At 47.4% G+C, this 13,828-nt stretch overlaps 1 protein-coding gene across 2 annotated transcripts; it reads right to left on the reverse strand.

The window, feature by feature from the left end:
* Window positions 1-1,140: 1,140 nt before the first annotated feature.
* Window positions 1,141-13,435, reverse strand: TRAPPC5 (trafficking protein particle complex subunit 5). 2 transcript variants are annotated; one of them, XM_088473332.1, is made up of 2 exons: window positions 13,279-13,435; window positions 1,141-1,940 (listed from the first exon to the last, which is right to left on the reverse strand). In XM_088473332.1, exon 2 carries the CDS (start codon window positions 1,935-1,937, stop codon window positions 1,371-1,373), a length of 567 nt encoding a protein of 188 aa, XP_088329458.1. In that variant the 5' UTR covers window positions 1,938-1,940; window positions 13,279-13,435; the 3' UTR covers window positions 1,141-1,370. The 2 variants fall into 2 exon arrangements, with proteins under 2 accessions (XP_088329458.1, XP_088329459.1); XM_088473333.1 differs by lacking the exon at window positions 13,279-13,435 and adding an exon at window positions 13,191-13,268.
* Between the last annotated feature and the right edge of the window lie 393 nt (window positions 13,436-13,828).

The raw sequence follows: 13,828 nt of genomic DNA on the forward strand, positions 1-13,828 counted from the left end.
CTCACTGCACCTTCCGCTACAATCAACCTCCCAGATTCAGTGTCTGGGAGGGCTATAGCGCTGCGAACACTGTCCTTTGCAGGGGGAGAGGTACGCAGGGGGACTGGTCCACTGGAAGCCTGCCTGGGAGCTCTGCGATGCTGCCTGAGGAAGATGGCCGCCGGAGAGCTCTGAGGAGGAGTGGCCAGGAGATTACAGCCCAGCGACGCCAGCACACATGAGAGAAGGCGCGCTGGGCTGAGGGGAGGAGCGCTGAAGCAGGGAAGGCTGCCTCCCCTGCTAGTACTAAACCCCCGGGGAAGCCGGATCCCCGCCGGTACTTACACCCCGGGGGCCAGCGGACACGCGGGGTATGCCTGAAGAGGGGGAGCCCGCCGCCGCTACTAGCGCCGCCGGTCCGTCCCCAGAGACCGGCGGCATGAAGACTGCATTATCCCCGCGTGCAGCGCTGACAGCGCTGCACGCGGCTTATCTGGCCCCTTCAGTCTGGCAGCAGTCCTTGGGTGGTCCCGGAGCCACGCTAGCACTGACTCCGGGGTCCCGCTGCGATCCCCGGATCAGTACCGGCGTCGCAGCGCCAGCGGGGCTGTTGGAGCGGCAGCATAGACGTCCAGATGGACAGTCTGATGCTGCCGCTCTGAAGACAGTAAAAATAAAATAATAAAATCTTCTCCGGCCGGGCACCAACTAAAACTGAGGTGCCTGTGGCCGGGGCGGGGTATAGAGGAGGACGGACCCAAGTGCATCCTGGGAGCAGCAAAGCTTTAACTGCGTGGTGCCCATGGATCCAGATCCAGCTATACCCCAAGGTCAACCCTGTGGACCCCCTATGGACCCTGAAGTAGAAATTATATATATATATATATAAAATCTTACCTACCTCAAACCCCACTCTTGGGACAATGAAGTGGAAAGGTTTGAGAAGCAATACTGAGTGGTATGACCTTCAAGTTCACAGCATGAGAGCTTTTAAATAAGAATTATTACTATTTTTTTTTAAATATTTATTTTCATAAAACTGGTAACAAGCCACCAACCAAGCCAAAATTCAATGAGGAATGTAGAAGTAGTGGAGACTAGAATACTACAATGACATTTCTGATATGCTTAGGGCAAATTCGTATATGAAAAAGAGTCAACTTGAAGAGCATTCAGATTTATTTGAGCAAACTAATTTGATCTAAAGCTATAGTAAAATACAGGATGTTAAATCAGCCTTTCTAGAGGTGATGCATGTGGAAAACATTGCTATTACCATACTGCAAACCAAACAACATTTTATTTTACAAGGTTTATTTAAGATGCAAACAGAAAAAGAACAAGAGAACGTAGGTTGGAAGCTTCCATCAATGTCTGATACCTAAAGGCTTTTAGCGTCCATCCAGTGCTTTGTCCCGAACAATGACAGACTCATCAAATTTGATCATGAGTGTGGTCCCTTTGTGCCAATGGGCAGTCACTTTTGCTGGAAAGCCACTACAGGTCAACAAAGACTCTACAATGCCAGCTGTGAAAGACGCACAGTTCAGAGTACTGTTCTCCTTTGGAACTGAAATGTATGCATTAATAAGAGGATCCTTTTCAATTATGTAGTAAGTTTTGTCATCATCATTTGCTTGCTCTAGTTTGTCTGCTTCTTTACCAAAAAGTGCTTTCCATGCAACAACCTTTATGAAAAGGAGGGCACTTATAACTTTAGTCTCACGTTTACCATTCTTCTCCCTCATGACTAGAGGATCAAGGATACGACAACCAACTTGCTGGCCAAGCTCAGACAGTTTAGCTTGCAGTTCAGAAACGGAATAAACACGATTTTGGCAGTACTGTACAATTTCAGAAAATAGAAGGGCAAATGCACTGAGGCTCACCTCAGTCTTTGGCCTGGCCAGTGAGCGTTCTAAAATAGAAGACTTTCCACGACTAAAGCGGGAGTCCATGATCTAAGGGAAAGATAACATTTTAACAACTTAAATGTATACTAAAGAAAAACATGTTGATGGAATACATTCATCTTTGCCATTAACTTTGCCACACATAGGTAGACTATTAAAAATGTGAAACACAGAATGGAATTTGCTCAATCAATTGATTGGCCAATCACATACACGTGCAAGGGAGAGGTTATTCTAGACAAGAAAAATAAAAAATTCCTCCAGCACACTGCAATGACCCAGCAAAAGTGACTTACTTCCTCTATTGAGTATTATGCAAGGCTGGCTGATTGCAGTGCGTTGGGGGAAATATTTTTTTTCCCTAGTCTATTAAAAATACCTAAAAATTCAATTACATTGAAATAAATCTCTGGTGACAATGTTTCTGTAATTCCTACCTTATGATGCAAATATAATTAAACGAACCCTATATTAAGAAGGTTGGTTATTTGAGTTTCACAGGAGAAAGATGCATATACAGCCTGTCTAGAATATACAAAATATATTTTCAGATGTTTTATTTGCAGAACTTTAGCCACAAACATGCCTTACATCTTTTCATTACTGAAAAAGTTTAATAACTATAGTTCAATAAGAAATTTCTGAACTACGCTAGCAAAGTGATTTTTTTTTTCTTTGCGCAAGGACATTGTATCCATCTAAACACTTGGGAATCCAAATTCTCAGTGGTTCCACTAGACAATACCTGAACTTGAACACAGGTAACAACCATAGATTAATTGCTCTAGAAAGGATGCTGCTAAATACTCACTGGGAGAATAATCAGTGTGAAAAAGAAGTATTCTCCTTAGGTACCTAAGAAGGATACTTTAGGATTGCATACAATCCTCAAGTTTCCTTCTTACTATCACTCGGAGCAGTTGCTTTAGAGTAGCGTTGTGGAACTTTTAATTCGGTATCGTGGTATTGGTTTTAGATTTACCTGTAGGTGTCTAACTTACATGTATTGCTTATATCACACATTCAAACATGTGTAGTGTGCTCTAGATGCTGCCTCACCTGGTACTCTCATGGGTAGGATGAACACTGCAAGGGATCAGAGGATTTTTTTTAAGGATCATATGATTTTTATTTTAAGGACCAAGTAGCTCACTTTAGTATCCTGTAGCTCCTCCATTATGTTATACAGAGGATAAAACAAGATAATCACAGAGAGTGGCTCTTTATCAAAATAGCATGCTTTCTCAGTTCTCCATAGGTATCACAAATATAAGAAGTAAATCAAAATGTACCCTAACCAAATTGTTTAAACAAAAGGACATAGATTTATAATAACACCGTAACAAACACCACACAATGTATTGTTCGTGTCCTCTGTTTCCATGGTTATACTTTAATAGTGCTTTCTGATTAAACTATAATTCACGACTTGAGTTAGAAATCTTATAGCCATTCTCTGGCTGTGCACAATACCGCCATGGTTACAAATTAGAACAAACTAACTGTATACTGTATGTGTCAATCTTACCAAGCGCCCTCTGATTGGTGCAGGCTATATATACTGTCAATCCCATTTTACCAGCCATGATTGGTCATAGTGTGGCGAACTGTACGTCTATTTGAGTTCCCATGGGCACTAATGGAAATCTTTTGCATACCAGAGAGGAACGTTAATCCTCACACTTACCACACAGAGGTACTTTTTTTTTTACTCTCCTCACCGTTGACCCAGTGACTACTTCGGCTAATGTTAAACAGAAAGCAGAAGAGAAAATGACCTTCCTTTCTTGCTCACCTCATCCCCACCCCCTCCCCCACACAGCTGTTCGCTGCTTACAGCACACAGTTATAGGAACAAAGCAGAGGGGTAGGAGATACAGAATCTTTTACTTTTCTATATCACTACACTAACTTCTATACAGGGAACAAAGGAGTCTGCTTCTCTAGATTTATTGTAATGATTTAGAAATGTATAGGCATGCTGATACAAATGTGAATCTCATTTTCATTTGATACAAAAAGACCTGTTACAAACTTGCTGCTTGAAACATTGACTAATTTAGTGTATTTACAATGTTATGACTAGTGACAAATTTGCTCTTAGAAATTAATCATATAGTTTGAACATTTGTAACTTACCTTCCGAGGACCTTTTACCTGCATTTTTCAATTGCTATTTTTATGTTTTTGGATCAGCAAAGACATATTGGTAAATTTATTTCACCTAGTGCAACTCTACACACATTGGGCTCTATTTATTAACATTATTTTTACTAAAATAAAGTGAAAAAGGGTGTTTTCACACCCTTTTCACATTATTTTAGTTTCACCTGTATTTATTACAGGGCAATTGGAGTAGAATTAGTAAAATTCTACTCCAACCCCCAGTATCACTTATTTTTAGTAAAGCAGATCGCATTTCCCATAATTGTAAAGGGAAATGTGATCTGTGTGCAAGTTACTAAAAATAAATTGTAAAAAAATACCGGGGGAAGCCCTGTGATAATAACGCCACCTGGAGGTGGCGTTATCCAGGGTCTCCCCCGGTTACCGGGCTCCCACTCTGCTCTAACGGGGAGAGCAGAGGCGGGAGCCGGTACCAGTAATCAGCTATGTGGTCTAAATAGACCGCAAGCTGATTGCTGTAAAAAAAAGAAAAAAAAAAATTAAACATTTTTTTTTTTACTTACCCGAATCCAGGGACCGGTGATCGGGCCTCCGGTGATGGCTCCTCTCCTCTCTGGTGATGGCTCCGCTCCTCTCTGGTCTCCCACAGTGCACTGGGGCCCGGTCATCAGGTGATCGGGCCCCAGTGCAGTATGGGAGATCACCTGATCGGGAAGCCCGGAGAAGACCACCGGAGGCCAGGAGGATGCAGGTAAGTGTAATGAAGGGAGGGGTCGCGGGGGGGGGGGGGGGTCGCGGGGGTCCGCGATCGCGGGGGGCGGGGCTTAGCGTCGGTGGGGGGGTAGTAACGGTGGTCGGTCGGCGCTTGCGCGGGCTCTTAGTCGCGGTATTTTTTCCGAAAATACCGCGACTAGAGTGCGGATGGGATCCGCAGGGACAGAGCTTTATCGCAAGCTCTGTCCCTGCAAGGGATTTATAGTAAATCCCTGTGATATTACCTGAATTCGCAATGCGAATTCACTCGGTAATATCACACTACAATCCGCATTCAATATGCGGATTGTAGTAAATAGAGCCCATTGAGTGGTATGAGAGTTTATAATAATATTTTCACTTCCGGCTAAGAGGACATGCATTGTGTGATGTTTACAACTGTGCTATTATATTTCAATGTCTTTTTATGTTTAAACAATTGGATTTGGATATATTCTGATCCACTTCATATATATTTTTAATACTTGTGAAGAAATGAGAAAACATACTATTTTGATGAAGAGTCACTCTCTGACTCTTGGATCATCTTATTTTCTTGCTGCTCTGCAATTTTAATGAAAACATAATGAAACATTTTCAATTATCTTATAAAAGAGTGCCCCCAGAAAGGTTTTTTTCTATATGATTTTGCCTCTTTGCAAAATACCCTTGGTATAACTCTACACTCACGAAGCACCACCAACACTTCGATCTACAGATGGGTTATTCTACACCAAATCAACACAGGGTTTCAACCTGACCATTTCAGATTGTGATTAAATTTGGTATATTAATTGATGCCTTGGGTGTGAAGAGAAATTAAAAATCTTAGGCTGATATATACATTCATTTTGAAGTTTTGAGAAAATCTAAATTTTGATATTTAAAATTTTACATTTTTATTGAAACATACCGTATATACTCGAGTATAAGCCGAGTTTTTCAGCACATTTTTTGTGCTGAAAAAGCACCCCCTCGGCTTATACTCGAGTCATGCCCGCATGGTACGCTGCTGAGTAGCGTACCATGCGGGCCGCGGTGCAGGCTGTGTCACTGTGACACAGCCTGCACCGCGTGTGTAGCGCTGACCGGACGGAGTTCGGTCAGCACTACACACTGCTAAACACACAGCCGCCGGAGCCGGCAGCTACGTGTTTGGTGTAATCAGCAGCCGCTGAGAGTCTGTCAGACTCTCAGCGGCTACTGCTGCTCCCACTGCGGGAGCCATCTTCCGGCTCCCGCAGTGGGTAATGGGAGAGACGTCGTCATGACGACGTCTCTCCCATTATGCAAAGCGGCGGAGGAGCCTGTAGCAGCGTCGGGACCAGGAGCGGGGTTACAGGTAAGTGTGTTTTTTTTTTTACATTTCTTTCTACTGGGGGGGCTACTACCGGGGGGTACTACCAGGGGGGGGGGTATCGCTACTGGGGGCACTACCAGAGGGGGGGGGGATTAATAATGGGGGAACTACCAGAGGGGGGATGTTGCTACTGGGGGCACTACCAGGGGGGGGGATTACTACTGGGGGCACTACCAGGGGGGGGGGGGATTACTACTGGGGGCACTACCAGGGGGGGGGGGATTACTACTGGGGGCACTACCAGGGGGGGGGGGGGGATTACTACTGGGGGCACTACCAGGGGGGGGGGATTACTACTGGGGGCACTACCAGGGGGGGGGGATTACTACTGGGGGCACTACCAGGGGGGGATATTACTACTGGGGGCACTACCAGGGGGGGATATTACTACTGGGGGCACTACCAGGGGGGGATATTACTACTGGGGGCACTACCAGGGGGGGATATTACTACTGGGGGCACTACCAGGGGGGATATTACTACTGGGGGCACTACCAGGGGGGGATATTACTACTGGGGGCACTACCAGGGGGGGATATTACTACTGGGGGCACTACCAGGGGGGGATATTACTACTGGGGGCACTACCAGGGGGGGGGATATTACTACTGGGGGCACTACCAGGGGGGGGGATATTACTACTGGGGGCACTACCAGGGGGGGGGATATTACTACTGGGGGCACTACCAGGGGGGGGATATTACTACTGGGGGCACTACCAGGGGGGGATATTACTACTGGGGGCACTACCAGGGGGGGATATTACTACTGGGGGCACTACCAGGGGGGGATATTACTACTGGGGGCACTACCAGGGGGGGATATTACTACTGGGGGCACTACCAGGGGGGGATATTACTACTGGGGGCACTACCAGGGGGGGATATTACTACTGGGGGCACTACCAGGGGGGGATATTACTACTGGGGGCACTACCAGGGGGGGATATTACTACTGGGGGCACTACCAGGGGGGGGATGTTGCTACTGGGGGCACTACCAGGGGGGGGGGATTAATACTGGGGGCACTACCAGGGGGGGGGGATTAATACTGGGGGCACTACCAGGGGGGGGGGGATTAATACTGGGGGCACTACCAGGGGGGGGGGGATTAATACTGGGGGCACTACCAGGGGGGGGATATTGCTACTGGGGGCACTACCAAGAGGGGATATTACTACTGGGGGCACTACCAGGGGGGGGGATTAATAATGGGGGAACTACCAGGGGGGGATGTTACTACTGGGGGCACTACCAGGGGGGGATATTACTACTGGGGGCACTACCAGGGGGGGATATTACTACTGGGGGCACTACCAGGGGGGGATATTACTACTGGGGGCACTACCAGGGGGGGATATTACTACTGGGGGCACTACCAGGGGGGGATATTACTACTGGGGGCACTACCAGGGGGGGATATTACTACTGGGGGCACTACCAGGGGGGGATATTACTACTGGGGGCACTACCAGGGGGGGATATTACTACTGGGGGCACTACCAGGGGGGGATATTACTACTGGGGGCACTACCAGGGGGGGATATTACTACTGGGGGCACTACCAGGGGGGGATATTACTACTGGGGGCACTACCAGGGGGGGATATTACTACTGGGGGCACTACCAGGGGGGGATATTACTACTGGGGGCACTACCAGGGGGGGATATTACTACTGGGGGCACTACCAGGGGGGGATATTACTACTGGGGGCACTACCAGGGGGGGATATTACTACTGGGGGCACTACCAGAGGGGGGATTACTACCAGTAGCTGCTGCATTTCCCACCCTAGGCTTATACTCGAGTCAATAAGTTTTCCCAGTTTTTTGTGGTAAAATTAGGTACCTCGGCTTATATTCGGGTCGACTTATACTCCAGTATATACGGTACTGCTGTGTTATATATCATATGAAAGCCATAAAAAGTTTAAAATGAGACCTTGCCCATCCCTGTAGCTCAATTAGGTGAGCTGCAAACGCAATTTAAAAAAAACTGTTAATAGCAAATTTTGTTAAAAAATTCCAGCTTTAAAGGCCTATACATTCAAAACCAGTGTTCTTATCAACCTAAGATTTGGGGGGTTTCCTTGCATGCCAGCCTGGCAAGGGTGAAGATCCCAATCGTCCCTAAGGTAAGTATCGCTATTCTATGAAATAGATTGTAAACTACAATGGGGTGGAAACGGATATAATCTAAGTGTGTCTATTACTCATTAGTGGGACAATGGTTTTATTCCTTGACACTGCATATTTCAGTGATACAGAAAGCATTTTAGATGCGATTGATCAATCCGAGACACCTCTTAAACTGAGTACACACTGAAGCAATCGCCATTTGTTTACGACTTTAACCAATGGATTTTCATTGAGCCCAGAATAATATGAGATATGGTAAGAACTTACCTTTGTTATCTCTATTTCTACGAAGTCCATAGGGTTCCACAGGATAACTTGGGTATAGGCAATGGCGGCAGACATCCAGGCACCACAGAGTTAAATTCTCAGCCTCCCAGGATGCACTGGGGTCCCTCTCCTATACCCCGCCCCCGAGCCTCAGGCCACTCAGTTTCGTAACAAGCCATAGGCCGGAGCAGGAGCAAAAAAGAGAGAGAAGAAAGTCTGGAACACACAAGAATCACATTCTCACCAGAAGGAGACGGAGAAACCGGTGACCAGATTAAAGCCCATCTGCAGTACAGGTGCGACAGGGCGGGAGTCCTGTGGAACCCTATGGACTTCGCAGAAATAGAGATAACAAAGGTAAGTTCTTACCATATCTCATATTTTCTACTTCATGGTCCATAGGGTATCCACAGGATACCTTGGGGATGTCCCAAAGCAGTATCCTTTAAGGGTGGGGACGCTCCTGTGCTGTAAGGAGAATCCGCCGCCCGAAGGAAGCATCCTGAGAGGCGAAGGTATCAAAAACATAATACCTTACAAAAATATGGACAGATGACCACGTGGCTTCCAATCACCGCTGAAGCGCCACGTCGAGCTGCCCACGAAGGAACCACAGACCTAGTGGAAGAGCTTTAAAAGAGGATGGAACAGGAAGACCTGTGAATCCATCCTGCCAAAGCTAGCGCAGTGGCAGGCCAACCCATTTTATGGAAACCAGAAAGGACAAAACCGAGAGTCTGATTTCTTAAATGGACTGGTACGGTCAACTTAAATTCTTAGAGCCCGTACCACATCCAAAGAGGCCTCACCAGCAGAAAGGACTGGGGAAGTAAAGGCAGGTACTATAATTTCTTCATTGATGTGGAAACTAGACACCACCATAGGTACAAAACCAGGGCAAGTGCGAAGCACTGCCCTGTTCCTAGGAAAGATGAGAAAGAGGGAGGTCTATATGACAGAGCCCCCCATTCTGAGATCCTACAGGCCAAATCAATGGCCAGAAGGAATACATTCCTAGCCATAAGCCATTTGAAGTCCACTGAGCCCAGTGGATCAAATGGCGGTCCTCAGAGATGAGGGCCAAACAGGACCTGTCCCGTAAAAGGCAAAGCATTCCAAATGGAATCTGCGTCCACTTTCCAAGAGCGCAACCACAGGGAGCGGCGAGCCGCTACTGCTGCCGAGCCGCTACTGCTGCCGAGGAGATTCTGGAAAGGAGTAGGCTATATGTAAGACTGTCTCATTATGAACGTGGCTAAGTCTCTGAGAATTTGCCACTATCCACCTGCTCTGCTGGAGAGTCAGTGTGCAGAGATCCAGTTACCTACCCAGCGCTCCATGGCTCTGGCCCCCCAGCACACGGCCATAGTCGGCCTGGAAGCCCCTCCAGCAAGGGAATAATTGGATTTTAGATATATTTGCACCTTGCAATGTGTAACCTCCTTCAAGGAGGACCTGGAGGGCATTGGCCACGTAACACTCCTCACTAGGCGTGTAACATGAGAATCTACCCGTAACGGTAACTCCCATTCGGAAAAATAATTATCCGCAAAGGGGTATGCAAAAGGTCAACCGTTTTTGAGGCTGGAACCGCTTACCCGGATTTTCCACGCCTCCTCTAAATGATCCACCTGACCAGATAGAGGAATTACAGTGGCAACACCTTTATCCTTCAAGAAGGCATAGTTGGATTTAGCCACGGGGGATATGTAATAACCAAAGCCGCACGGACTGCCCGTATAAGGCCAGGTATATAGACTTTAGACCCAGACTACGCCTCCTTTGCACTAAGGGGCTCGTGTCTGAAAAAGTCAATAATGTCACCGTCATCAGACGTCATGTCCTTACCCGTCTGAGACCCGAAAGGCCGTTTAGAAGGCCGAAATGGTGACTCCCCCTGTAAAACGTCCATCAGGTGCTATACCATTTGGACAATAAATTCACCCACACAGGCTCCTGCGAGACCTGGGGGGGGCGAAAAACAGGATACACTGGGGTACCATCAACTGCCCAGGGACCCCTGCATGTGATGAGACCACCACTCGCTGCGATAACCCCTATGGGGAAACGCAGGGAGCGTTGCCCACAAGGGCTGTAAGCATCTTAGCCAGCCGAGGGCGGTCCCTTTTTGTGCAGGCACAGCGACAGAAATGGGGCGTGATATATAATACAACATGCCCTCCATAAACCCTCAGCGTCTACATATCCCTCCGCTAACTGCACATGATATCAGTACATTATAGTTGGAAGAGGATATCCTCATTCACTTTCAGACATGAGGATTGTGAACGGAGCGTATGTGACCTCCCACACAGAAAAACCACGTTTACTGTGAGGTAATAAACACCCTGCAACACCGCACCGCAAGGGCTGTAGCAGAAGAACAGGGATAGGAAAAAGGCTGACAGTCAGAAATGAAAGTACAGGCAAACAGCGCTAGCATTTAAGTCACATACAATGCACAGATAACATCCTGCATTACAAGCACTGCGATCAACTACACAGACCAGAGCCTGGTAGGAAACAGTGCTGCATACACTGACCTTAATTGAAGTAGAGGTATGCGGGGGACCCGGACCGCAATGGCACCTGTAACAGCTTCCAGCAGCGTTTGTCATTCCCAGCACATGTAGTGAGAAAATGGCCACCGAGGAGCAGAGAGGAGGCGGGCCCGGGGGAGGAGCGCTGACACAGCCCGCTGTGGAATGGCACTGTGCAGCGGGGGAGACGCCGGCTGTGAGACAGTGAAGGCGTTCTCCCCTGGCCTGCTATTAACCCCTGGGACGCCGCGCTGTACCGCACATGCTGCGGTCCGCTGTCCCTGGTGGTCTAGTGCAAGGCGCAGGATCAGTACCTGGCCCCACGCACAGCCGGTTCCCAGGGAGCCCCCTGCCTGGGGACCAAAAAGGACTGTTACCGGCGGGTGCCCACCGCGGGACCCCGCCGCTTACCTTGTCCCCCGTGCATCCGGCCACAGTCCAGGTAGCCGGGGTCACCGCTAGCTGTGACCCCAGCTACCAACCAGCATCCCCGGATCGGTACCGGCGGGGTGTAGGAGTGACAGCATGGACGTAAATACTGACTGTCCTATGCTGGAGCACTCTAGTTGTGCAGCCACAGCTGTGAAGAAATCTTCAGGGGCCTTGAAAAGACCCCCCTCTGTACGGTGCAACTGGTCCGGCCAGGCACCAACGAAAACTGGGTGGCCTGAGGCTCGGGGTATAGGAGAGGGACCCCAGTGCATCCTGGGAGGCTGAGAATTTAACTGTGGTGCCTGGATGTCTGCCGCCATCGCCTATACCCAAGGTATCCTGTGGATACCCTATGGACCCTGAAGTAGAAAAGCAATATTGAGAGTACACACTGTGCAGTCTTGCCAACGTCCGAACGATATATTGTATCGTTTCTTTGTACAAGATTTATCACTGCTCCTGTACACACTTGAACAATCATCTTTGAGATCACTGTCTGGGAGTGGCAAGAGGTGACTTCTTCAGAGGCCAAATCGGAACGACATATCGCCTGGTCGTCCGTACACACTAGGCAATGCGCACCATATCGCTAATTTTGATGTGCAGCAAAGGCAGCTAGCGCCCAGAGGGAGCACGCAATCAGGCGCAAACACTGAGCGGTGTAGACGATTTGTCGTTATGAAACAGCAAATCGGCCCGACATCACTCCAGTGTGAACCCAGCTTTAGAAACAAAGTGAAAACCTCACTGCCATATGTAGGTTTTCTCCCACTGGCTACATATCAATGCTGGAGAGGAGTTTCAGCAATATGTGTATGCCTGGCCAGGCAAAATGAAAGGAATCACAGGAGAACATTTTGTTAAATAGGAAGATAACCCCTTTTTTTGCGGAAGGGGTTATTACTTCTTAAATAGACCCCCAAATTCCCTACCTATTTTTGTCAAAAGCCAAATAACCTATCAGTTTATTTTTAGACTTTGTGGGGGCAATTCAATTGTTTTTTTGTTGACGCGCTAATTAATGGGCGTACATTGTAGTAATTCAATTGTTTTTGGGCAACCATTAATTGTCATGCCCAATTATACCAGGTTTAGCCACATAAAAGAACTAAATCCATCCAAAGTCCTGGTTAGCGCATCCAAAGAGCAGTTTGGATGCCCAAGCCACGGACTTATCGCACGTTTCTGCTCGCCACCACAGGAGAATGCAAGCAGAAATGTGTGCACTAACTGAATTTTCCCCTATGTGAGGAAACCCCTGCAAACCCTGGTAAGGCACACCACTGTACTACATTGCTGCACCACTGATACATAACAATCTATGGAAAAAAAAAAAGCAAAAGGAACACAATTGTTCCTTTAACTTAATCAAACTCTGATCATAGAGGCTTTAAGAACCTGCACTAAATAGAAAAATAATAATAATGCAGACTGTAGAGGTGTAATGAGCTCTTAATCCAGAGATCACAAATAAGGGGATGGAAATAAAATATGGATATAAAAGAGGCTATGAAAAAGGATGGGAGGCAAATAGGTAAGACAGGGGAGAGGAAATAGGCTAGTCACTTCTGCACCAGCTTACAGCTACATAAACAAATGACAGGAACATGAACGGCAACACTGCGTGAGTGGATGACTGGTGAGTACATGGCCCTTTTGTCGGAACCGGTCACAGACTCACCTACTGCGGGTACAGCGCCAATAATAATAATAGCCAGCAGGAATAACCATATGAGTGGCTATATGGGGAGTACCTGTCACACACTCACCTGCGGGTACAGCGCCGGGTAATAAATGATAACAACCAGCAGGAATAACTACGAACACACCGGAAGCGGCACCTGAGATCAATGACGTGAAAGCCTACTAAACTGACTAGCCGTGGCCACGCCCACTCAAACAGACGTAGCCAATCGGTGACGTTAACACACATCGAGCTCCGGATTTGTAAACAGGCATTTCGCTACAGGCATAAGAGCAGCACCCTGATTGGCTGCTAGGGGCGGTCACAGTTACAATGGCGGAAGTACAATTGCAGAAATTTTTTTTACTGATGTATCGTCATGACTTTTTGATGTTTCCGGCGTTGTGACTAGCAGCCAATCGCGGTGCTTTTCTTATGCCTGCTGCGAATTGATACTTTAATACTATAATATATAATCCAGCTGTACCGGTGGGTGTTCAGGTGCTGTGGGAACGACAAGTACCCGGCCTGGCCTGGTGCTGGGAATTGTAGGTCCACGACAGTTGAAGATAAACTGTCTGCCTCTCCTGCAGCCATAATAATAATAATTCATTATAACACTGAAGGGAAATAGG

The sequence above is a fragment of the Taudactylus pleione genome, unplaced genomic scaffold (assembly GCF_031769625.1).
Source record: "Taudactylus pleione unplaced genomic scaffold, aTauple2 ptg000016l, whole genome shotgun sequence".
NCBI classification, from domain to species: Eukaryota; Metazoa; Chordata; class Amphibia; order Anura; family Myobatrachidae; genus Taudactylus; species Taudactylus pleione.